This window comes from Carica papaya, chromosome 5, assembly GCF_054855325.1.
Source record: "Carica papaya isolate Zhongbai chromosome 5, ASM5485532v1, whole genome shotgun sequence".
In the NCBI taxonomy this organism is placed as follows: Eukaryota; Viridiplantae; Streptophyta; class Magnoliopsida; order Brassicales; family Caricaceae; genus Carica; species Carica papaya.
Genome location: NC_142313.1, coordinates 35,054,817 through 35,081,323, shown reverse-complemented (window position 1 = coordinate 35,081,323; position 26,507 = coordinate 35,054,817). Strand labels below are relative to the sequence as shown.

The 26,507-nt window shown below is 35.2% G+C and overlaps 1 protein-coding gene across 17 annotated transcripts in view; it reads right to left on the bottom strand.

The window, feature by feature from the left end:
• The window catches only part of DCL3 (dicer-like 3), a 72,561-nt gene that overhangs the window by 22,187 nt on the left and 23,867 nt on the right, over nt 1–26,507 (bottom strand). For 15 of the 17 annotated variants that reach the window (XR_015819300.1, XR_015819302.1, XR_015819301.1 and 12 more), the window contains 16 exons: nt 24,798–24,862; nt 24,568–24,699; nt 24,311–24,463; nt 22,468–22,597; nt 13,051–13,156; nt 12,754–12,946; nt 12,507–12,667; nt 12,211–12,429; nt 11,808–12,070; nt 10,432–10,703; nt 9,793–10,328; nt 9,611–9,705; nt 8,943–9,139; nt 8,657–8,866; nt 7,361–7,828; nt 6,887–7,159 (listed from right to left, as the gene is read on the bottom strand). Coding sequence is in view for 13 of the 17 variants with exons in the window: in XM_088220390.1 (XP_088076516.1) it covers nt 6,887–7,159; nt 7,361–7,828; nt 8,657–8,866; nt 8,943–9,139; nt 9,611–9,705; nt 9,793–10,328; nt 10,432–10,703; nt 11,808–12,070; nt 12,211–12,429; nt 12,507–12,667; nt 12,754–12,946; nt 13,051–13,156; nt 22,468–22,597; nt 24,311–24,463; nt 24,568–24,699; nt 24,798–24,862 (3,473 nt within the window). In the remaining 4 variants the exon portion in view is untranslated. The remainder of the gene's footprint in view (nt 1–6,886; nt 7,160–7,360; nt 7,829–8,656; nt 8,867–8,942; nt 9,140–9,610; nt 9,706–9,792; nt 10,329–10,431; nt 10,704–11,807; nt 12,071–12,210; nt 12,430–12,506; nt 12,668–12,753; nt 12,947–13,050; nt 13,157–22,467; nt 22,598–24,310; nt 24,464–24,567; nt 24,700–24,797; nt 24,863–26,507) is intronic. The other 2 variants (XM_088220384.1, XM_088220393.1) reach the window with 2 other exon arrangements.

Sequence of the window (26,507 nt, the reverse complement as noted above, 5' to 3'; positions counted from 1 at the left end):
GAAGGATACAAAATTTTTTTTGCTCATAATCTCTTAAATTGTGATGGTATCAGAGCATAGGTTCTAAATTCTTAAATTCTTTTTTCTTGTTTCAAGTCTCAATGTTATTCTTGTTCTTAGTATAGTCCCTTATTCTTAATTATTTTTGTTCAAGTTCTCTCGACATCATGTATACAGACAAGTATGAGTCTATTTTGATTCGTTTTAATGGCAAAAACTATCCAATTTAAGCATTTCGTTTCATAGTTTTTGTCAAAGAGAGAGATTTAATGAGCCATATTGATTGCCGCAAACTTGCGCCATACAAAGATAAAGAAAATGATGAGCATGCAAAGTGGGAGGTCAAGGATGCTCAAATTATGGCATGGATTCTAGGATCTGTTGGCTCAAATATTATCTTGAACCTCCAACTCTTCAAGATTGCAGCTAAGATGAAAACTTTTTTTTAAAGAAACTCTACAACCACCACAATACTGCTTGAAGATTTTAGCATAAACATGAATTAGCTACTCTTCAATAGGACAATCTCTCTGCTTGTTATTTTTATTCTATTTTTATGAATTTTTAGGCTGAATATACTTATATAGTATATGGTACCTTACCTCTTGAAGGTCTTATCTCTATTCAATCTGTTCATGAAACTACTAAAATGAACCATCTTCTTATGAAATTTAGATCCGAATTTAAAAACATCAAGTCTAATCTTATGAATCGAGAATCTATCCCCTCATTGGATGTATGCCTCAATACTTTGTTTCATAAGGAACAACGAATTTTCACTCAAATCACCATGGAACAACAAATATCTACCTCTGTCCCTGTGACTTATGCAGCACAAGGTAAGTCGAAAGGTAGAGACTCGAATACAATTTAGTATTTTTGTTGCAAGAAGTTTGGACATTATGCTTCAAACTGTTCAAAAAAATTATGCAACTACTGTAAAAAAGACAACCACATTATTAAGAAATGTCCTATCCGACCTCCTAAAAAATCTAAAACACCATATATAGCATTTAGTTTTTCTAGTACTGGTAATTTTGTGAATATAGCACAGAGTGCTCCTGCTGCTCCTACTCCACCTGTAACTCCTGTAATGATTTAACAAATGATCATCTCCGCATTCTCTGCCTTAGGGCTCTCAGATAAATTTTTCTCAACACCATCTCCTTGGTACTTTGATTCTGTAGCCTCTAATCATATGACTAACAATTCCAATTTTCTTACTAATATAACGAAATACTTTGCAAATCTCAAGATTTATACAGCTGATGAAAACCCTTTATCTATCACAGCCACTGATGACATTTCTTTTTCTCTAACAAACGTTTTTGTTTCTCCTAATCTTACAAGTAACCTTATTTCTATCGATTAGTTAGTTGATGACTACTATAAAGTAGAATTTCTTAAATATGGTTGTATTGTACAGAATCAACAATCAAGGAATACTATTGCAAGGGGGCCTAAAGTAGGACGTCTTTTTCCTCTCCCATTTCCTTATCTCTATGTTTCTCTCTACCCATTATCATTTGTAATTCTACTCATGTTGATTATCGAACATGGCATAAACGTCTCAGATATCCAAACTTTAATGTACTCCATATTTTACTAAATTCTGTTTTACTTACAAATAAAGATTCATTATCTCCAATTGTTATTCAATTAGAGTTTGGCAAAAGTAAAACTTTACCATTTCCCACTCACACACTAAATATAGTCTACTTTTTTTATTTGATACATAGTGATATGTGGGGTATGACACCAGTTACTTTTTATGCTAATTACAAGTACTTTATCACTTTTATTGATAATTATAGTCATTTTACATGGATTTATTTTCTTTATTTTAGGGACGAAATATTTTCTATCTTCAAGCTTTTCCATGTACATATTAAAACTCAATTTTCCGCTAAAATCAAAATCTTTCACTCTGACAGTGGGGGTGAGTACATGTCTCATTCTTTTCAAGAGTTCTTACAAACTAATGAAATAACTTATCAACAATCTTATCCTTCAACTCAACAACAAAATGGGGTGGCGGAGAAAAAGAATCATCATTTTCTAGGTGTTGTTCGCACCCTTCTACTAGAGTCTTTTGTACCCTCTCGGTTTTGGTGTGAAACTCTCTCCACTGCTGTGCACCTCATCAACAGATTTTCCTCTCCCTCATTAAACCATGTTTCTCCTTTTACTCGGTTACTTGGTTGCACTCCAAATTATTCTAACATTCGTACTTTTGGTTGTGTGTATTTTGTACATCTTCCTGCATATGAACGCACAAAACTTACAACTCACTCAGTTCAACGTACATTTTTAGGATATTCAGTATACCAAAAAGTTTTTCTTTGTTATGATTCTAATATGCGTCGTATTCGGATATCTAAAAAATGTGACTTTTTTTAAAATCAATATTTTTTTGCTACTCACCATGATTATATTTCTCCTTCATTTTCTATTTTGCCATGATTTACTAACTCTTCTATAGATCCTATAACTTCTAAACCTCTCTTGGTGTATCAACAACGCGGGCCCAAAACATCATATAAGACTTCTATACCTAACGGACTCCCTCCAATATATTCCTTGACAGTTGATTCTATTTCAACAGTTGCACCTGCTCCTCTTAGACGCAATACTTGTGTTCGTAGACCACCAAATAGGTATGGTTTTATTCCTCTTTTTTCCTTAACTGCCACCTTGTCATCTATTCCTATTCCCTCTTCATATAAACAGGCAATGGAGCATGAGTGTTGGCAGCAAGCTATTGAAGCAGAATTTCTGACACTAGAAGAAAACTAAACTTAGAATGTTGTTTCATGTCCCCCCATCTGTGAAACCCGTTGGAAGTAATCTTGTGTTTTCAATAAAACCTCGATTTGATGGATCTATATACCATTACAAGACTCGATTGATGGTTCTTGGCAATAAGCAAGAGTATGGTTTAGACTATGATGAGACCTTTGCACCAGTAGCTAAGATGACAACCGTGCGGATTATACTATCCCTTGCTGCATCAAATGGATGTTACAAACGCGTTATTGCATGGTAATCTAAAGGAAGAAGTTTACATAAAACTTCCGCATGGTATGCCTACTCCATCACCTAACGCTATTTGTAAACTAAAATGTTCTTTATATGCCTTGAAGCAGGCATCGCGGGTATGGTTTGAAAATATCAAATTCACTCTTCTTCGTTTTTCATTTATTTAAAGTCAATATGACTTTTCACTTTTTCTTTAAATGACATCTAAGAGCTTAATTGTACTTATTTATGTGGATGACATAATTACCACTGTTGTTGATAACGAGAGAATCTTTAAAATTCAAAATTTATTGCACTTTTCTTTTCATATAAAAGACTTTGGACAACTTACCTATTTCTTGGAGTTAGAGGTACATCATCGGTCTCAAAGTATTTTTTTAAATCAACAAAAGTATATTCAGTATTTGGTTAAATTAATTCGTCTCACGAACACTGCATCTGTTGACACTCTTATGGAAATTAATGTCAAATATCAACGTGATGAAGGAAAACTTCTTGAGGATCTTACTTTATATCGAAAGTTGGCTGGTAGTCTCATCTATCTATCACCTGACTAGACATTTCTTATTCTGTCCATATTGTCAGCAAATTCATACAAACTCTTCGACATCTTCACCTATCAGCAGTTCGTCAAATCATCAAGTACATCCATGGCACTTCTAGTCGTGGGTTATTCTTTTCTAATGGTTCTTCTCTTCGACTACAAGTCTATAGTGATGCTGATTAGGCAGGTTGTCCAGACACTAAGAAATCTACTACTGAATAGTGTATATTTCTTGGTGATGCCCTTATCTCTTGGAAATGTAAGAAACAAGATTTTATATCCAAATCTTCCATTGAGGCAGAGTACCAAGCCATGTCTGCTGTATGCTTAGAGATTATTTGATTGCGTTGTCTCCTTACAGAGTTTAGTTTCTCGCAGGTTCAACGTAATCCACTACACACTGACAATACTAGTGCAATCCAAATCGTCGCCAACTCTGTCTAGCACGAAAGGACGAAACACATAAAAATTTCCTGTCATTTCATTCGGAAGACATTACTATCAAGTAATTATCTTGCCACATATCCACCACTCTGATAACATATCTCTTTACTAAATCCATGACACGTCAGCACCATAACTTTCTCATTAGTAAATTGATACTTGTAAATTTATCAGCATCAATTTGAGAGGAATGTCAAAGGAATTAATTAATAATTAATTAACCAGCAGATTTTATTCAATTAATCACCAGATATGCAGTTAATCAGCAGATTTATTACAATTATGGCAGTAGATTATATGCAATTAACCAGCATATATAGCAGTAGATTCTATATAATTAATCAGCAGATTTCAGACAATTATGGCAGCAAATTATTCAATTAATTAACCAGCAAATTTTATATCTAATTTTATAACTTGTATAACTTTATTAACTTTAATTAGGACATTTGTTTAGTTAATTTAGGGGATGAAAATTAGCTTGTATATTTGTATATATAATAAGAACTCTCCTCCACGGAGAACACAAAAAATTTTCTACTCAAAATCTCTTAAATTATCATTTGAAACCACCTAAGCTTTTATGTTGCAAATAAACTTATCTCAATCCTTTTAGAGGAAGCTATACTTGCAGTCAAATATCTCATCAACCGATTACCTTCTAGAGTTTTGGGATTCAAGAGCCCTGTGAACCTTCTCTCAACATACTACCCTAATCTGCATATAACAAATCATCTTGTCCTTAAGATATTCGGGTATGTCACTTTTGTCCATGTTCATAGTTCTATTCAGAAAAAATTAAATCTCAAGGCTTTAAAGTGTCTTTTCTGAGTATTTCTCAACTCATAAAAGATATAAATATTTTTATCCTCTCTCAAAATGATTATGTCACATTTAATGTCACATTCTATGAGTACGAGTGCTACTTTCATCAACCTTATCCTCCATGGGAGAGTTCAATAACGGAATATAAGGCTCCTGTCTTTGAATTACTAGCATTGCTTGTATTTAATGAAGGGTATTGCACAAATTTTGCAAGCTGGTGTCTAAAGAATCAAGATGTGGGTGTTAGACACCCATATTGAGGTATGGCTTCGCACAAAATTCTCTTAATTAAACCAATTGTCTACCCAACACATGATATCTCGAGTTTCATAAGTAATTATGGGGGAAGATTATCTTGAAACTTCCATTTTCACCGTAACTTATCTAATGGAGAGACTTCTAATTTGTTAACCCTATTAATCATGCTAGTGCCTACACAAATTACCTCCCAACAAGATAGACGGTCTTGGACTCTTGAATCTTTTGACTTGCTTGCAAGTTTTTCTTCACCTACCTCATCAAAAATCCTAGTGATACAAAAATTCATATTGAAAAGACTCGTGCGCCATAAATGAGTATATACAATAAAATACAAAGCAAATGGATCAACAGAAAGATACAAGGCGATGACAAAACAGTACACTTAAAACATATAAAATTGACTACCATAAAAAATCTCCAATTGTAAAGATGAATGTGATAAGAACCCTATTAATATTGGCTACTAAGCTTCTATGGAAATTACGACAGCATAATGTCAAAAATATATTCTATATGGAGATTTAGAGGAAGATATATATATGGATACCCCATCGAGTTCTAATGAGAACTTGCCTAGTCATACTATATACAAACTTAAGAAGACCTTGTATGGACTCAAGCAATCACCAAGCATGGTTTAACATATTTACAAGAGTTATGCTAGCCATGATATTTAAGCAGAGCCAAGAAAATCACACATTATTCATTAAACACTCATCTTTCGCAAAAGTCACAGTACTTCTAGTCTATGTGGATGACATAATAGTAATAAGAGATAATAATGCAAAGAGACAACAACTGAATGAATTCCTAACTAAAGAATTTGATATCAACATACCAGGAAAGTTGGAAGTACTCTCTTGGTATTGAAGTAGCTCACTCTAAACAGGGCATTCTCATCTTTCAGCACAAGTCTGTTATTGATTTTTTAAGTAAGCAGGCAAGACAGCCTGCAGACTAGCAAGTACCCTGATGGACCCAAATCTCAAGTTGGGAAAAGTAGAAGAAGATTCGGAGGTAAACAAAGAAATGTATCAAACCCTTGTGAGAAGACTTATTATCTAACTTACACACAACCAGATATTTTCTCTATAATAAGTACAATCAATCAGTTTATGCATAACCTAAGATAAGTCCACTTATAGGTAACGGTGTTGTTGTACCTTAAAGGTACACTAGGTAAAAGTATTCTGTTCAAAAAAACTAGAGGATGAAATGATTTGTACACCATTTGTGCCCGCCCTTGCATGGTCAGTTAGCTGATGTGCTTACTAAAGAAATGAGTAGCCCAGTGTGTTTCAAAAGATTGTTAACAAGCTGGGAATGGAGAACACATACTCACCACCTTGAGGGGAAGTGTTGGACAAGGAAAATGTATATTTTATAATCTATGGAATTGAACCTATTTAAGTAGAATCCTAGTTTTCCTTTTATAGAGCTACAACAACACTATAAATAGGCACGTAATCACTTGTAATATTAAGAAGAAATACAAATTTCTCAACAAGTATCATAAATAAATGAGTCCCATGGTTCAAAGGGGACATTCAACTTTTAATAAATTCTATGTTATTCTCGAATAAATAATTATTATCTTGGAAGATTCCAAAGTCTCAAGATATCCTTAGTGGATTTTCAAAAAATTTCTTTTAACTAATTGTGAATGTTAATAAAGCTTAGTGGATTATAGGTAATTTGTCTAACTTGAACCTTATCAAAGCACCCTAGAAATCTTGAACAAGATCAAGCAAATACCCGATATTAAAAACTAACCTTAGGACCCATTACATCTGGCCTTGATCCAGTGGTATCTTCATTTTCAATAAAGGACTTCACATACTCTGTTATTTGACGAGCGAGTAATGCAGACTTATGTTGAAGATGCTTATAGAGGTTCTTCCTGACGGCGATTTGGGCAAAATTTTCATTACTAACAGATGCTGAGCGCAAATCAGTCAAATCTCCAGGATCAATATCTATATGGGTCTGATAGAGATGCCCAGTAATAAGCAGGTCCAATGCTGAGTCACCAAGAAATTCAAGTCTCTGGAAGAAGTTCAACTATTAGAAGATGGAGATCAAGTGAACTCACATCCATATAAACATACAAATGAAACATTGAAAGAACATCTCATTTTTCTTTTTGATTGCTCTTCCTTTTTTGTATTCTAGGAGAATCTTAACAAGCAAACTTGAAAACCATGTACACAGCGAAACCAAAAAAAAAAGCAGAATTTCCATTACTACCTGGTAGCAGTATGACTCTTGAGCCGTTGTATGTGTAATTGCTTCCTGTAAGAGAAACTTGACAGAAAACCTATAGCCGAGCTTTGACTCCAAACCATCAAGCTCATTACTCCTGAGGAGATAGGATCGTAGAGATGCACTATTAATGGCCTCAACAATTAAGGAAGGCTCAAGATCAGCATCAACCCCAAGCCACTTCATCACATGTAATGCAGCAACCAATCCACCACTAACATAATATGCTCCTATCAGAGCTTCAACGCAATCAGATACCGTTTTTGAAATCATCCATCTGTGACCCATGTCACAACATTTTCCAACAACAACTTTTGGGTCTTCAGTCTGAAGTTTGGGATCCCAAGGTACATCCAAAGTATCAACACCACATTTACATGGAACAGGCTGTAAAGATCGTTGGCCTGGAGCAATCCAACGACGAGGATCAAATGCACTATCTAGAATGTAGCCCTGTTACATAGAAATTTAGACCAAGGAGTTAAATATGAAACTGAGAAAAAATGCAGAACCACTTTTTTTTTTCAGAAGGCTGATAAAAGTGGACTGGTTAATTAGTAGTTGGTTGAATTGTGGCTCATATTTAGAGAGATTACTGCCTGCAAAAAGGAGGCCCAGATATAGGAATAAGGTTAGGCAAAGTGCTAATCTCCCAAGTGAAGATGATGGTCTTGCCTGGGCCAGTTTGTCGGTTCACTAGGATGAGCCTAGGGCAGTTTTAAAATATTCTTTTCTACATAAAGATAAAAAACTTAAATGTAAGATTCAACTCTTCGACAGTGAGAAATTTTGCAGGTGGCTTCATTAAGTACATATATGCCAAACCACATTAAATTCTCTTATGTTTTTTCTCTCTCACTTTTATTTTAATCAGTGTGCTGCTTGGGTAATTTCTTTACATGGAATTCATAACGTCGATAGAGCTTATATCCTTTTTTGAAATAAAAAATATATATTTACAAGATTTAGGTTGTCTTTTATTGAAATAAAAAATATAAAGTATCATTAACTACAAGCACCAAGAGAGTGCAAGTTCATGTACAAAAATATTTACAAATCAATCATAATATATCACATCATCAATACTCCATTGAGTATAAAGTTTGACCCATTGCAAAAAATCATAGGGTCTCAAACTATTTCATTAATATAGCTTATATCATACATAAGTGAAGTGTAAAATCATGCATGCATTCAAATAGAAGCCTGTAACCAATCAGCTTGAATGAGATAAACATAATTAGATGGGTAGTTGAGAAGCACAAAAGGACCAAGAGGTACCTGCAATTTCCGACCAATTCCCAATCTATGTAAAGTTGCATTACGAACAGCCCACGACCTTTGAGCAGTTAGATGTCCTTCATGTTTTTCTGGGTACCTAAGGAAGAGGTGACAACTCACTGCATACTTCAGAACTGAATCCCCGAGCAATTCCAATCGTTCCATAGAAAAATTTTCACAGCATCTAAGTGTTGTAAGAGCTTCTAGAATCTGTGAAACGAATTGGAATGATCATCATATTTAAGGACTTCATGAAAATAGCAGGGATAAATTTACAAAGACTAACCAGTGAACTTGATATATGGAAGTCGCTAGCACGACAATCAATCTCTTTTCTCAGTTGGCTGGCTAACATCAAGGATTCTAGGCGATGCATCACTGAGGGTAGCAGGTAACAAGATTGTAAAACATTTACTGGTATATCCACACAAAGTAAAAGCTCTGGAGGCATATAGACATGCATGTGGGGCTTAGTAGCAGCACCTGGTAATTTGCAACGAGTTTATTATAAACGATATTAAGGTGTTTGTAGTACATGCTAGAAAATCATGCGCCAACCCTCCCAAAAAAAGAAAAAAAAAAAAAACACCTCCCATGTAGACCACACAAATTCTGGCATAATTAGTTGCAAGCTAGCAGCATGCAGATCAGAAAGTTGGGCAATCCTTAACTACCAGCAGGACACAGACAATCAAAAGGCAGGAACATGATAGTTTATGGGAGAAAATGATGACTGTAATTTTTTTCTGCAAATTATTTGTTCAAACAGGATGAAACCTTTGGAAAATAGTTTAAGTTATAAAGGGCTCTCAACAGGAAATCAGGAATTGCTATGTATGTCTAAGAACCAGTGCTCCCTGTAAGAATCATTAACTTTTGGCATAATTGTAAAAATTGAATAATCGACACAATTTTGAGAAAGTCTTATGCTAGTAAAAAAACAAATCAAGGGACCTTCATCATTGAAGTTCACAAGAAGGTTGTGTGGGTTATGACTCTGCTTTAACCGCAGCAAAGGCTGTTCTGGATGTTTCAGCATAATCCCATACCTGTATGAAATGATATCAACTGAATCATATAACAACCTTGAGGTTGTGTTACACACCAGATCTATTTCATGATTGAAAGTCACCTACTTTCTGTCAAAGTAGTCAGCAAAAGTAGTATATCCTGACCGAACAGGATCAGTCTTTCCATCAAAAGGACTATTGGCAGAAGAATCATTCACTGCTTCTACAATGGCATAGATCCTTCCAGTGTGAATAGCCAACACTACCATATTTGTTAGATTGTTTCGATCAAATGAACCGTTGGCGAATTGGATTGCATTAATCACATTGCATTCTTTCTCCAATGAAGCACTGGTATTGGTTGATGGTTTGCATATTTCAGCATTACAATGACCAGTACTTGGCAAAGAATTTTTTTTCAAATATTCTACCAAATCAGCACAAGCACTGATCCCATTCCAGTTAATTTTCAAAGCTTCCTGATCTGAACTATTCAACATCTCAAGTGGTAGAAGCAAATACATATAGGACGGGCTCCACAGAGATTTTGCATCATTCTTAAGTAAAAAATCTCTTCTTTTTCCAGCCAATTTAGATCCAACAAACAATTTACCAAACAAAGCATTAAAGAAAAACTCTTGAAAGCACCTTGCTTTAACAATCTGCAAGATTAAGGGAAAGCAAAGGAAAACAAAGACAGAAAATATTAGTTAGATATAAACACTTTTCCAAGAAGTAGCAGAATCTATGGGCTTAAGTTGATACCTGTTCTGCATCCAAATTAACAAGCCCACATGCAGAAACAGAAGCCTTAACCATTTTTTTGACTAAGAAAAGGTCCATCTCAACATTTCCAACATCATCATCAAGTTTTGATTCAGTCAGAAGAACAAATCCAGAATACACCTTACTGATAATGTTGCACGGGAAATCAAATTTATAGGCGTGAAAAATGGCACCACCAAGTTTCTCACCCCAATTTCCAAATAATGCCTGGATATAGGTTGTCCCATGTAACTCCTTCCTTTTCGTTGTTCCTTTCAGGAAAACCAGGGTAACAAGGAGAGAGAAAAGGAAAAGAAAAAAAAAATGAGGATGACTCAATGAATCTGAGATGAGAAACACGGGATCTAATTGTATTAACCGGAATGCATACGGAACAAAAATTAGTATAGTAACTAATACCATGCTAGCAAACTTGAATAATGGATTGGTATAAGAGAAATGTTAGCACAGTTAATGATTAATGTCAATCATACTGTGCATGGAACTGGACAATCAGCCTATAGAAAACAATTCAAAAACCTAAATTAGTTTCAGATATCAATACCTATTCCACATTTTTTATGCAGATAACAAGGCCTCAACAAGGAATCCACTTTCCACATTAAAAATGCCAAGGTTATGATATGAGCTATGTTAGGGTACATAGTTAACTTCAGTCTACTTCCATTGCTAGGCGTCTCTACTGCAACATATATATATATATATATATGTTATTACTTACCCTAACAAACCAAATTCAATCTAGATTAGGAATGAGCTAGGCCTTAAAATGCCTGTGACAGGACCACAACTTGATGAAAAGTTGCTTCATGGAAATTTCAATTAACCATCAAGCTCCTATTCAGAATTGGGTAGTATACATCCTATGATGTCTTGAGTTCAGTAGAGATGCAGCTAGGAGATGCTGTAAGATATATGCATGTGTCTATGTGTTCCTGTACCTATCTATGATTTTTTTGAAAAGACACAATGAGTTAAAACAAGCTATCCTCTAGAAGAACAAATGAAGACAAGAAAAAGAGAGATGAGCGACCTAACCTATTTGCAATATGAACGAAGGAACCCTGCCAGCCCCTTTCCCCAGCACCATATCCCCCAACCCAAAAAGAAAAGGAAAGAAAGAGAAAGAATGAGAACAAAGGAACCCAAATGCCGTAAAAGACTAATTATAAACTTGCGTAACATTTTGTAGGTATATAAATCTTCCAGGCATAACTTTGTCCTAAAATAATGTGCTTGTACAGTCAATCGAAAACAGTCATTCTTCATCTGTGTAAAAACATATAGATACATATTTCTATGCATTTGGACCAAACATGATCAGCATCGACAATTAGATCCACAATTATAAATACCTGCTGAAGCTGATTTCTTCCTTTCTAATCTGGCCCCATTTTCCAAAGGCTCATCAATGAAGGGTAGAAGATGGTCATTCAAAGCACCCATTTGATGTAGCTTCTTACATGCTTCAAGGCATACAAGCTGCTTTGCTAAATGTGAATTCTTACTTGGGGGACCAACTATTGAATGAAAAGCCGCATGAGCAGGCAATGTCAATTTACATTCATATGTTTCTCCAGAAAAGGAAAAGTCGAAACTGGGCTTTGGTACATAGCACCTATATTGCAGAGTAGCCAGTCAAGACAAATACAAAACCTAGTGCTTCCTCATAGAAGGAAAAAAGCATTGCTGAAGTATGCATAGCACACATATTAAATAATTATTTCTGAATAACTGACAAGGAAAGCATATCCATACTTATCACCCGGGAGCTTTCCACAATAACAATGTATGAGACTGACACTAGCATCAGCAGTAACCGATGCCCCTGTTGCATCCACAATGTATGAATTTGTATCGTCAAAAGTAAATACTTTAAGATTACATGTATCGGGATCTCTGGTTATAGATGTATCCATCATTGAATATTCACTCCTGATGAGATCAAAATGTTGATTTCTATGTTTCATGTTTCCCCTGAAGAAAGAAGTGAATAGATTTAAGAATCCAACAAATATGGAATAGAGGAACATAAATGATTAGGAGTATTTCACCTCTCAAGCAAGATGAAAAACTGTGAATTAGTTTGTCGAGCTCGTCCACGGGACTGGACATAACTACGGACAGTCTTAGGCTGATCAAAGCGCACCACACATGAACACTTTGGAACATGAATTCCCTCCTCAACCACATCAGTAGCAAATAATAGATTGACCTAAATAGAAGTGTTTAGTGATTGATTATAAAATTTCCACACAGCTAGACCCTTGTAAGTTAACAAGAATATAGAGAATTGCACACCTTCCCAGAGCGAAATGATTCCAAGGTTTCTTTTTGCACTTTTGGTGCCAGTGCATCAACCGATGTGCTACTCCCCGTCAAATATGAAACTTTAAAATGAGCTAAACAGGATGATTTCTTCACTAATCTTTCAATCACTTTAGCTGTAATAATTCTTTGAACAAAAACAAGGCATAGGATTTCCTTAGCTCCTCTGCACCAAAAAACTAATAGTTAGTTTAGATTTGACAAGATTTTTTTAAAATAAAATATATTTAACAAGATAGAAAAATATGATAAAGGAAGCAGTTCCATTACCCAAATGATTGGAGAAGTTTGAGAAGTTCATGTAGTTTCGGAGATATATAGCCTAAATCTAACGCTTTGGAATGGTCAAAACTCAAATTCAAAAAATTTTCATCACCTATTTAAATGAGAAGACAAAAGTGAGGAAACTGAGGAACAAGTATTATATTCCAAATTAGAACAGATTTACCAGAATATTTACGGAACTATCAGCATATAGATAAATTAAAATTTAGCAAGTACATCATGCAAGCAAACAAATTATAGACATGTTATTACCTTTTTTTTACAATGAAAAAGTGTGTATATTCAAAAAGCACCAAGGGAATGCGTGAAAAATGGTTGATTGTTTATTTTATTGAATATTACAGCCTTAGATATACGAGTTTTATAGAACAGAAAACAAAGTAAACCATTGACTATATTAATTACATACTCTCTTTAATATTCTCCCTCAAGTTGGAGAATAGATATTGTCTATCCCCAACTTGCCAATGATGGTCTTCAATGCTACAATATTCAGATCTTTAATCAACATATCTACAAGTTGAGAGATGGTCAGCATGTCGGATATATATATATTAAGCCACTTTCTAACTTTTTCTTGATGAAATATCTGTGAACTTCAATATGTCTCGTTTTTTCATGTTGCAACTGATTATATGAATGCTAATAGCTGTTTTAGTATAAAAATATAGGTGCATGAGACTATCCCACTTAATTTTTAGATATTCTAAATTTTCTTTCACATATCCCTAAAATCATTATTTAGAATTCTAATTCTACACTTGACCTTGGAACTATATTTTGTATTTTACTATTTCACATATCAAACATGCATACTTACATAGAGTGTATACTACATATACATACAAATACGCATGCATCTATATATGTAATATACTGCATATACATACAAACATGCATAGATGTATATTCATGCATACAGTCACACACACACACCTATATATATCTATATATATGTATCAATTATATATCCTTATAAGCCAATGCACACACATTAAATGTATATATATAGACATATATAGGCATGTGCGTGACTGTATGCATGAATACATATATGTGTTTGTATGTATATGCAGTATATATTATATATATATGCATGCGTGTTTGTATGTATACGTAGTATACACTATATATGTATGCGTGTTTGTATATATATGCAGTTTTATTCCCAAAAAAGGCACAATAACCTGTGGTAGATCTTTTATCTAACATTAACCTTAGGTACCTTGCATTTGTACAAGCTTCTAGGAGCAACTTGTCATTCTTTCTAAATATGATTCATTTTTCAAGTGACCCTTTTAGATAATATAGCATTTTATATGTTGTCCGTAAGTGCGCTTCTCAAGGATTATACATGAACAGATCTATATCACTTACTACATAGGCGATCTTAAGTCTTACCTATAAAAAGTATATCAGTGTCAAAAGTAATCTCTAATACATTTCTTTCTACTAGTGTATCCACTTCTGTCAGTCTTAGTTTATGATTAGATCAATGAGAGTATTAGTTGACTTACATGCTAGTTTGTTCATATCCCTTAATAAGTCATGAGTGTATGATGTAAGCATGGAAGCAATACGCCATCCCAAACACAACCCAAGCCAAGTAGAGAAAGAGAGGGACGGCCACGGGAGTTTCATGGGCAGCCAAGAGGAAAAAGGATCCACAGGCGGCCAAGGAAGCTTCATGGGCAGCCAAGAGAAAAGGTTAGGCGGCCAAGAGAAGAATGCATGCGGCGAGGCCCACTCAAGAGAAGAGACTTGCGGCCAATAAGAATCAAGATCAATTTCAAGAAATCTGGATGGATTTGGGTCACTTGGAAAGAATATTATGATGCCAAGTGGACCCATTACAAGAGGAAGAGCTAAAAGACTCCAACAAGTCTTTCAACTCTTTATTCAAGAACGGATAAATGAGAAAAAAAGGCTTGGATCAAGCAAGGAAGCACATACAAGAAAGGAAGGAAGCCCATTAGGTCAAGGATATAATGGTACATGCATCCTAATTCAACTAGAAGAGGAAACTAAGAGAACAGGGAAAGGAAATCTCGCATGTAGGAGGAATCCTCCCAACCTGTGAGGGATTTCCTCCCAAACGGGAATGTCCCTTCCAAACCCGCAAGCAATCTTCCTTCCCTATATGGAAGCAATCGACCTAGAATGCACTCCTCACCTAAATCAGCCATGATCTTCCAAAAAGAGGAAAACAAATAGTTTCACCATTAAAGTCAGCATTAGGAAAAGATATAGGCGGCATTCAATTCCTCTCCAAGGTCAGCCCTAAATTGCTTTATTTCTTCCTTCCATTACTACTACACATAATGAAGATCCTTCCCATTTAAAAGATTTCCACAAAGGGACAATGTATCTACACTATTTGAATTATAATTTTTTCTAAATGTATTGTATTCTTACTCTATTTTTGATTTAATTTCCTATGTAATTTATTACGATTAAATTAAGAGATCTCTTTTCTTGTATTTCACATCGCCTACAACTATAAATAGATATTCAATTCATGATTATAAGCATCAAATTCAAAGTAATAGAATATAAAGTTCTTTTAACCTTTCAACAAGTGAGGTATTATTTATCCTCCTTGTTGGGCAAGGAATTGGGTCAACTTATTAAGATAATCTTATGATGTTTTTCTAATTCTTTAATTTTTCTCAATTACTTTAATTTTTATCACACATTGATAACGGGTTGCGTAGAGAAGGTTTACTTAGAATGGTATTAATTAAAATTGTGTGAGTTTTGAATTAAATTGTTGATTCTGTGTTCCGCATCATTTGGATCAAAGCTTATACTCGACATAAACCTTACTATTCTTGTATTTTTTTTTTCTCTTGCACTATTATTATCATTCATTGACCAAAAAAAAGGGAGATCCAAGCAAGAAGCAAATACTTGAAGCTTTCTTTGCTTGTTACTTTTCCCACTGAGCATCATCATCAACATTACTATCATTTTATTTTTTCACTTGAATTTCTTTCCAATATTTGTTCAAGTGACCAAGTCTCTTATTTAGTCCAAAAAAAAAAAAAAAAGCGAAAACGATCACTTATAAAATCAGTTCGTACTTGTGCTTGTTCAACTATTTGATTCAAAGCAAAACCAATCGCTCATAAAATCGGTTCACCACCTTAAAGAAAATTTTCCCTTTTGTTTTCATCCCAAAAATCAACTTGAATCCATACATACACATCTCTTTTTTTTTTTTTTGAAATAAAAATGTATTAATATATTAGCATGGTACCTAAAAAAAAGGGTACCAATACATTTACAAAAGATTTACAGTGTAGTTACCATATCAATGACAATCCCAAAATCCTTCTCACTCATCATATCATGTCCTAACAAACTTCTTCCAAAAAAATTGAACCAACTATCCCTTAATTTATATAACCCTACTTCTTTCCCCTCAAATGCTCTTGCATTTCTTTCTTTCTAAAGAACCCAAAAAAGGGTCAATAGAACCAAAGTAGAAACATTACCATTGATTTTAATCACATCCTAAGCTCAAATTTCATCCCTAACATTCTCAGTCACAACCCAATTAATCCCCAGCAGCCCATAAATTATACACTACAAACTATAGGCCACGGGGCACCAAAAAAGTAAATGATTGCAAGTTTCCTCTGCACACATACAAAGGTAGCATCTATTAACAATAACCTGCCCCCTCTTTATATGTCCATAGTGAGAATACATTCCCTACTTGGGGTTCCCAAGCAAAAAAAGCCCACTATGAGGGACTTTAGAATTCCAAATTTGTTTAAAAGGGAAATCCCAACTGTCATCCCCATCCCCACCAAATAGCATTATGTAGTATGAATGGACAGAAAAAATTCTCTTTTTTTCTAACTTTCAGGAGACCAGATCCGAGCCCTCTTTCACATTCTACTTCTCCAAAAGTGCCAAAAGTTCTTCAAACTCTTAAATTTCTCAATCATCTAAGTGTCAATTCACTCTAACAGACCATATGATACAATCATTACAAATCCAATATGCATCAGCCACCAACATCGATTTTGAATGGGCAATCTCAAAAATTTTGGGAAACCTGTTCTGCAAACTGTCATCACCAACCCATTTGTCACACCAGAAACTAATTTTATTCCCTTTTCCCAAGCTCTATTTAATACAACTATAGAACCTCGGCCATTGTTTCATTATATTCTTCCACAAGCCAGGTCCATCAGACCTAGAGTTGGCCCCATAACATACTGCATTCATATCACCCCAGTGGACAAGCACAATTTTTCTCCACAGCTTGTAATCTTCATTCAAAAACTTCCATAAACATTTTCGTTTGAGTGTCAAATTCATGTTGACAAGAGACCTTATCCCAAGACCACCACTATGAATCGGTTTTTGAATCTCCTCCCAATTAACCAAATGGTACTTTCTTATTCCATCTTCATCGCCCCATAGAAATCTACATTGAATAGCTTCTAATTTCCTTGCAATTTCTTTAGGAATTGTGAGTGTCGAAAGGTAGTAAATAGGGAGGTTGGACATAGTGCTTTTGATTAGAGTTAAGCAGCCTCCTTTTGATAGGAAATTCCTTTTTCCAACTCGCGAGTCTATTTTCAAACATTTCAATAACCGGTTCCCATGTACACTTATCTTTAAATTTGGCCACCAAAGGAACCCCCAAATATTTCATAAGAAACACCACTGCCTAGCACCCCAAAACCTTCGCATATTCGTTGCCATCCCCATTACTCTTTGTTCTAGCAAGCTTTGATTTTAAGAGGTTTATTTTCAATCCCGATGCAGCCTGAAATCAATGAAGGATAGAGCGAAGGTAAAATAGATTCTTGATATCTGGTTGACAAAAAATGATTATATCATCAGCGAAGAAAAGATGAGAGACTTCAATCGCGTTTCACCTTTTCCAAATCTTGACACCTTTCAATAAATTCATATCCTTGGCTTTACTCAATAACCCATTCAGAGCCGCCATCATAATGATGAAGAGTAGAGGGGAGAGAGGATCACTCTGTCTAATCCCACGGGAAGCAGTAAAAAATTCAGATGGCCCACCTTTTACCAATACCGCAAAAGTAGTGATAATACAAGATTTCATCCATCTCCTCCATTTTGTGTCGAATCCCATCCTATCCAACATGTAGTCAATAAAATTCCGGCTTACATGGTCATATGTTTTTTTCATGTCGAGTTTACAAACCAACCCATCAATTTTGTTGACATATAAATCATCCACTACCTTATTAACAGACATGACAGCCTCCAGAATCTGCCTTCGTTCAACAAAAAAAATGTTCACAATCCCCTATCACCTCCCCAAGCACTCTAGAGAGTCTCTTTGCAAAAACTTAAGCAATTAATTTATACATACAGCCCACCAAGCTGATCGGCAGGAAATCCTTGAATTTATTAGCGCCTCTTTTTTTTGGGATGAGGGCCAAGAAAGTGGAATTAAGAGATTTTACAAACCTTCCGAATTTATGTAATTCATTAAACATACACATCACATCCTCTTTGATCAAGTGCCAACATTCTTGGACAAATTTCATGTTAAACCCGTCAGACCCCAAAGCTTTATTTCCATTAGCAGATTTCAGACATTCCAGAACCTCCTCTTCCTTAAACACTGCCTCCAGAAACTGTTTGCTAACCAGGTACAACCTTTTAAACTCCAGCCCATCCAAAGTAGGTCTCTGATTGAAAAGTTCCATGTACAGATTAGTAAAGAAAATCCTGGCAACCTTTCTAATCTCATTATTCCCCTTTATATCACTATTATCGATTAGAACTTCGCTGATATAATTGATTCTTCTTCTATGCGACGCAATAGTATGGAAGTATTTGGTATTACGGTCCCCTTTTTTGATCCACTTCTCCCTAAATTTCTGCCTCCAAGATGTTTCCTCTGCTTTTAAAATAGTAGCCAGCTTAACTTTTAAGTACTCCCTTCTTGCTCTGTCATCATCAGAAAAGCAGTCAACTTCCTCTTTATTATCTAATCTATCAATCTCCTCTAGAATGTCGTTGGATTCCATTTTTTCTTTTTCAATCTCCTCTTTGGCCCATATTTTGACCACATTCTTAATTGCTTTAAGTTTATGAGCAATTCTGAAACTAGAACAACCTTGCACCGATGTAAAGTTCCACACAGATTCCACCAATGAGCAAAAACTATCCTTCTCCAACCATCTGTTATCCAATCTGAATGGGATAGGGCCCCAAAAAACACCCTCAACCACCAAACATATGGGGAAGTGATCGAAGATGGGCCGTTGGAGGGTTTTCTGGCACACCTCTCCCAATTGTGGTAAGAGATCAGAAGAAATCAGAAAGTGGTCAATCCGAGACCAGCATCTTTGATAGGACCAGGTCCATTGTCCTCCAACAAGGAGAATATCGACAAGATTCAATAAATCAATATTCTCTTTGAAGTCGCTAGCTACAGATAAAGAGAAGTTGCACCCATTACTTTCCTCCCTACTCAAAATCATATTGAAATCTCCCCCCACTATCCAATTATCGCCCCACATGTTTCTGCACTCCTCCAATTCCTTCCATAAAATCTCCCTTTCCTCTCTGTTTCTTCTACAGTAGACCCCGGCATAAGTCCACTCAAACCCCCCTTTGTTACATTTAAACCTATATGAGATCGTACAATTTTTAATCACCACCTCATCACAGCTAACACTGTCCTCCCTCCACAACATCACCATACCCCCAGCAATGTCCTTTGCTGATAATACGAGCCATTTAAAACTGTTTATCGCCCACAAGCTTTTAATAACTTCATTATCAATACACTCCATTTTAATTTCCTGCAAGCAAACAACCTCGGGCTTCCATTTAGTTAAACATCCCCTAATAATCAGCCTTTTGCAATAGTTATTGATCCCTTTTACATTCCAAGAAATTATTTTGTTAACCATTTAACCCTGTTTTCCTGGCCCCCCTCTGACTTGCTTCCCTTCATAGTTTATCAAGGATTCCAGTCTTTTGAGTTCTCTAGGAGTTTCCTCGTTGTTTTTCTTCTTTTCTTTCAACTTTCCCCTATCTTTTTCTTTTTCTTCCAATTTCTTATTTTCTAATTCTAAAAAATAGAAGTTAGAGCTTCCATACCTTCTAATGAGACACCAATTAACTTGCTGAAGTTCTGCACGTTCTGAGCATCCCACATGGAATAGCCAACTTATACCCCTTCCACAACATTTACATCAACCAAACTAATCTGAAGAATTTCCTCCAGCTCTGGGTTATGATGATAGTTAATAACTTGGGCTTCTTCCTTCACCACCACCAAGCTGAGATTATCGAACACTTCACCCTGCTTGTCCTCGAAAGAATTTCCCTTCATTTTCAAAATCTTCTTTTGTAGAAAAAACAGAGCATTGATCATCCTCTTCTTTATCTGAGCGCAACAGCACCCCAAAATCCACATCAATTTCTCCTTCTTCACTGATTCCTTCCATTTCAGTGAAAGAAGCATCTTCAACATCTAATTTCTCCTTGCACAAGTCGAAAGCCTCAGAAGCAAACCCTACCTCTTTTGACCCTAAAGCCTCTCCACGGGTCTGGCCACAAACCTTTAAATTCTCTGTTTCAAGGCCAATGGGTTTCCCACAGACAACAGAGGGCTCACTTGGGCTCGGGTCAACAGCCCACTCCTCTTTTTCAACCCATGTGAATCTAGCCTTATTACTACCCACCCCAGAAACTTTATTATGAGTCTGGCCTAAAATATATTGGGCCCTTATACTTCTGCTATCAGATCGACCAAGGAGTGGAGCACTATGATGTTTACTCTTATGCCCCTCATGGATCCAGACTGAGTTCACCGGGTCATTCCGCTCCAAAGACCTTACGGAATGCTTCTGCCCTACCCCAGTCTTCTTTTCCTCCTTCCTTCGCATAGTCGCCACGTAGGAATGTATCCCGCCAACATTCATGAAGAAGTGAATAGGGATGTTACAGTTGGGACAATTAAAAGAAGCATTCCATGGCACCTTAGCATCCTGCGCTTTTATCCGTAAGCCTGAATTCTTCCCCATTGATGGCATATCCTTGTTCTGAGACTTTTTAATAGAGCGGTCCACAAGTTCAAAAGCTGCGACAATAAGCTTCCACCAACCCCTTCCATTCTTGCCCTGAGGAAAAAAAATTCTCTTTGCCTTCTGGTTTCCATTCACTGACAAAACTAAATATTCACCTCTGTTATTTTTTCCACACATCAACCACAGCTCATAACTCCTTCTCACTAGATGCTTCGCCCATACACCTAGCTTTCTTCTCCACCAAAACTCTTCCAGGCCATCTACGAACCATCTAAGCTCCCCCTTGTCTAGAAAGATTGATTTTCGAAAACCCTTCCTATTTTCATAGATTCTCAACCCTTTCGTTCTCCTGCCTTCACAAACTAGATCAAAAGATTTGTTATCACATGTGAAGTACCGTGTCCCGTACGCGTTTATGAGAGTTAACCCAGGGCGGCCGAATTGGCCTACTCAAGGTCACAGAAATAGATACATATGAGAGAGAGTGTAGATCGAAAGTTATACAAAAATAATATACATACACATCTCATTAGCATTAGACTGTAGCAACATTTTAGAATGTAACGTACATCGGGATTAAAAATTAGTAACTTCCTTGGTTTCCTCCTTAGGAAAAAAACCGATCCATTTATTATTTCCATAATTGTCTTTTCTTGCACTCTAAGTTTTTTTCTTTTTTTAAGCTCTAACTCCAAGACACCACTAAATAACTAATTGCATCCTAGTTGCTTAGCATAACAAAATAGACACACTCTACTTCTCATTCGTGTGTTAAACTCTTACTTCAAGAAATTGTGCCATACTTTCTTTTCATAGGATTTCTTGACGTGTCTTAAAACAAAATTTGAATATCTTAATTTAAGAGAATCATATCTGACACTCAACTTGTGGGAAGAAGACTGAGAGGTAAAGAGTGGGTGAGCTCAAAAGAGAGTGAAAGCTGATTTGAGCAAAGCAAGAGAGATTGGTAAGGGAGTGAATTTTTCTACAAACCTTTTTCTTGCAGGAATCTTTCCTAGAAAGTTACAACAAAGCGAAAATCAAGTTCCCAACGATATGAGACTCTTTATGGAAACGATGCAATCCAGTTCTCAACCTTTTTGGCTAGGTTGAGTGTTATGGTCAGAGAGGTCTGACAGGACTTTTGGGAATAGCTTGACTCTATTTAAAAGATGAAGGTAATACCAAACAAGTAAGCAAATTAGATAGAAAGAACATGCAAAAGTATATGTAAATAGCAACAGATATTGAAAAGGCCACTATAATGTAAATGCATAATAAGCTGGATGACAAAGTATTTTGTGCTATCTTAAACTATAAAAAAAAAAAATTAGATTAATGGACATAGCAAGTATACCTAGACTCGAGGATTTCTCAATCATGCATAATACTCTGTCAAGAAAATTTTTGTACAGCAATATGCTTTCTCCATAAATCTTGCACTCCTCTTTAGCATCAGGAGCGTTCTCCAAAAAAACTTTAACTGCCTGAAAAAAACAAAATCGAAAAATCAAGATATTACTGATTTTTTTTTTCTTTTTAAGAAAAAGAAAACAGGCATATTATAGAAAATATATAAAGAGGCTGGCACCAATATACAGAAGAATGGGTTCCAGGTTAGTGAATAAATGTCAACCAAGTTCTCTACATCATCCTCAAAAAACTGAGGATGACCCTTAAAAGATATAGTTTTTGACAGTCTGGAGGAATTATCTTATGATCTTCTAAGAGAAGGGGCACTTCCTCAGAAACATTCTTATTCCTCTCTTCACATACAAGCCAAACAATGGATGATGAACTGAGGCCAAGGAGTTTATTACATGCTCCCAAGACGAGAATACCCTACCACTCACATAGCTTTGAAGAAACCAAAATCTCTCCTGCCTCTTCAGGTTGTGCTCCAATACTAGAAGGAAAAAGGGCATGAAACAAGCAGATGATTAGGCTGCAGATCAAATACAAGAAAAATCTATTCATTGCCCAACACTTCCTTCTCTTCCTAAGATCCCGAAGGTAAACAATCTTTGCCAAGCCACCTGCCTGGAAAAGAACTCGGTACCAGGTGAAGCTCTTTGTTCCAAAGTTGCATATGGGGCAAGCATTATAAGACTATCCTGCCAGCAAGGTGATGATAAAAAGACTTCACAGAGGAGTCCCTATGCTCAAACACAAAACTCTAGCCTTCTCGACTATGAAGGACCCTACGGGAAAAGAGGCAATTGGGTGGGACAACGAAATCATCTGGCACCAATATTGTGAATCCTGATGATGTACGACAAAAAGAGCTTGAACATAATATTCAGAGAAAATTTATTAAGAATCAAAATTGAAGATCTCAAATTTCAAAAATCAAACACTAACTCTATATTTGTATAATAATCATGTAAATTATCCACCAAATAACTAAACTAGGAACTTTATCCTTTTTTTGAAATATAACAAGGTACTTTATCATAGGCGCCAAAATATAAGAAAAATAGGAATTCTTAAGATCATCTTGGAATTCTACAAAATAGAAAAATGAATTACTTAATTGGAATGAGAATAATAAAATAAAATCCTAAATAAATAGGAAATAATAAACTTACACCATTAATAAGCCTATAGATACTAGTTCTAAAACAAACTAGATATATTAATAATACATAAACATTACAATTACATAAATTTATCCTACTATTGAAATATGTCCACCTTACAATCTTTCCTGTTCTGCATCACTTGGTCAGGCCAACCTCCCTTAATAATCTCACAGCAACCACCCCATAACTTTGTTCATAACTTATATTTAGCTAAATTTGGAGATTCACCGCACCAGATATCCTCCGAGAGCTCACTCCCCTACCAACCCACCTTAAATAAAGGATTGACCTAATGGCTTCCCGACCACCCCGAATTACCAAAATAGGTATTCTAAAACCACTATGCAAGTCACCCATAAGTTGGTAATTTCAGGAAACGTCATGCCTCAGAAACAATCATATGAAAGTCCTCAAGTAAATGCATCCTAACTAAAGAAAACTTAACTTGGTAAATCCTGGCTTATCTAGCATTGACAAGAACTCAGTTAGGGCTAAAACATATTTGAACCATAGCCACTGGAATTAAGGGGAAGTAGGATACAGAATAATATCATGCTGACCACAGAGAGGACGTCTTTTTCTAGCATAAATTTAAATTTATTGAGAAAACAACCATACCTCATGAGCACATATTAGACCAAGATCATCAAGGCAATATAAAATCTTCGCATGATCATTGGATAATCGCTTCTGCAGTGCTTTCAATTTATCATCGATGTCCTTATAAAAGTTTTCGGGTGACTTTTGCAAATTTAACATTGAAGCATCAAACTGTTCATGCAAGAAAATATTTCAGCAGCATATGAATAAAAACTGTATTCCATACATATGAATATTATGTATATAAATCCATAACGCATATACTGTATTAATACCTTGGAGAAGGAAGCTTCAATTTTTTCTTTCAAATCTGAACTTGAAAATTGTGATTTATCATAAAATAAATAAATTTCTTTTGCCGAAGGAACAAATACTTCCATCTCTGTCCTATCTTCGATTGTGTAAATCTAAGTAGTGCATATTCAAGGTAACAATGCATCAGCATAATAGTAATAACAATTTTTTGAGGAGACTAAATAAAATAATCTTTAGAATCGTTAAGTACCTGGGAGTCCAAGAGGCATTCAAGTTCTGACATTTGATTTTCACAGTCCATGGCAGATGAAACACCTGATTGTAAAGCCACGTTTAAAAAGCCTCATGATATTTCAATAAGGTCCTGCTGTGTAGTTCAGAAACTTGCTAATGAACATGGTACCAATGAGCCACTTAAGATTCTTTGGGCCATTTCAGGCTACTAAAGGAAACTCTAAAGAAACAATAATATCTACTACAAAATAATTATATAGGGATGAGGAAGTAAAGTCCCTTCAATTTAAGTTATACATTCTACATTGTTTTTTTTCCTAACTGATTTTTCTTTGTCTGCAACCCAGTCTCAACATCAAACCACGCTTTTGGTGACTGTTTGTGTCCATACAATGTTTTTTTTGGGTTTACATACCTTATCTACTCCTGTTTCTCTGTCAAAACCTAGTGGAATATTGACGTAACTTTTTTCTTTCAAATCTGTATGTAAAAATGCATTTTTTACATCAAATTATTATAATTGTCAATCAAAATTGGCAGCTACTGATAACAAGATCTGCAAAGTATTCATTCTGACGACTGGTGCAAATGTCTCCTATTAGTCTATCTCATATATCTGAGTATAATTTTTTATCACCAATCTCGTTTTATACATCTCAATTATCCATACACTTTCTATTTGATTGAGAAAACTCATTTGCATCTCATTAGTTTCTTGCCTTTGGGTAAATTCACAACTTCCAAATCTAGTTTTTTCCAAGTGCCTACATTTTCATACTCCTAGCATTTTTCCATTTTTTACGGGACAATATCTCAAAAACTGTTTTAGGAATATAGTATTTAAACTTGTAAGTAAATTTTTATGGGTCAATAACCATTTATCAAATAATACAACTTACGAGAAAATAGGTGCTTAGTGCATTCTCTTATATCTTTACAAAATCCAATAGGTATATTATTATCAGAGGATTGTATAAGCTTTCTATAACTTACCTCAATTCTAGGATCAATATTAGATTCTGGGACTACCTTTGACTCAGTACTCAGCATCTTTCTCCTTGTATACACCTGAGAAAACCTAGAGTCTAACATGATCTTTTCAGATGATGGATTTTGAAGGTTTTCTTGTAGTAATGAATTTTCAAGTGGGCCTAAAATGTTATCTTTTGGTGTTGAATTTTCTAGTAGATTCTAAACGTTCTTTTATACTGATGATTTTGAGGTGTGTGGAAAATATCGTTGATCAAAATCCGTTGAAAATTTTACATCCTTATCTTTGAATATAGACTCTCTTTGAAGATAAGATTGGATAAAATATGATTTTTATTGAATAAATGTGACATCTACAAACACAGAATTTTCAAGCAGACGGATGATAATATTTGTAACCCTTTTGATATAAGTACCCGATAAATATACATTTTAAATCTTAAGAGTTAAGTTTCCCTCATTGATTATAAACAAAGGCAACACACTCAAATATTCAAGGGATCATATGATTTGTAACACTTAATATTGGATAAAATTATCGAAGTGTTTCAAAAGAACTTTTGAAGTCAACATTTAAGAGCAAGTAATTGATAATATAAATGGCAATAAGGATGGTTTCGTCATAATTTTGTTTTGGGACATTATTTTGGAAAAGAAAGAATTTGATGGTGGTTAAAATGTGACAATTCTGATGTTCCACTATTTTGTTCTGTTGTGGAGTGTGAATGCATGATAA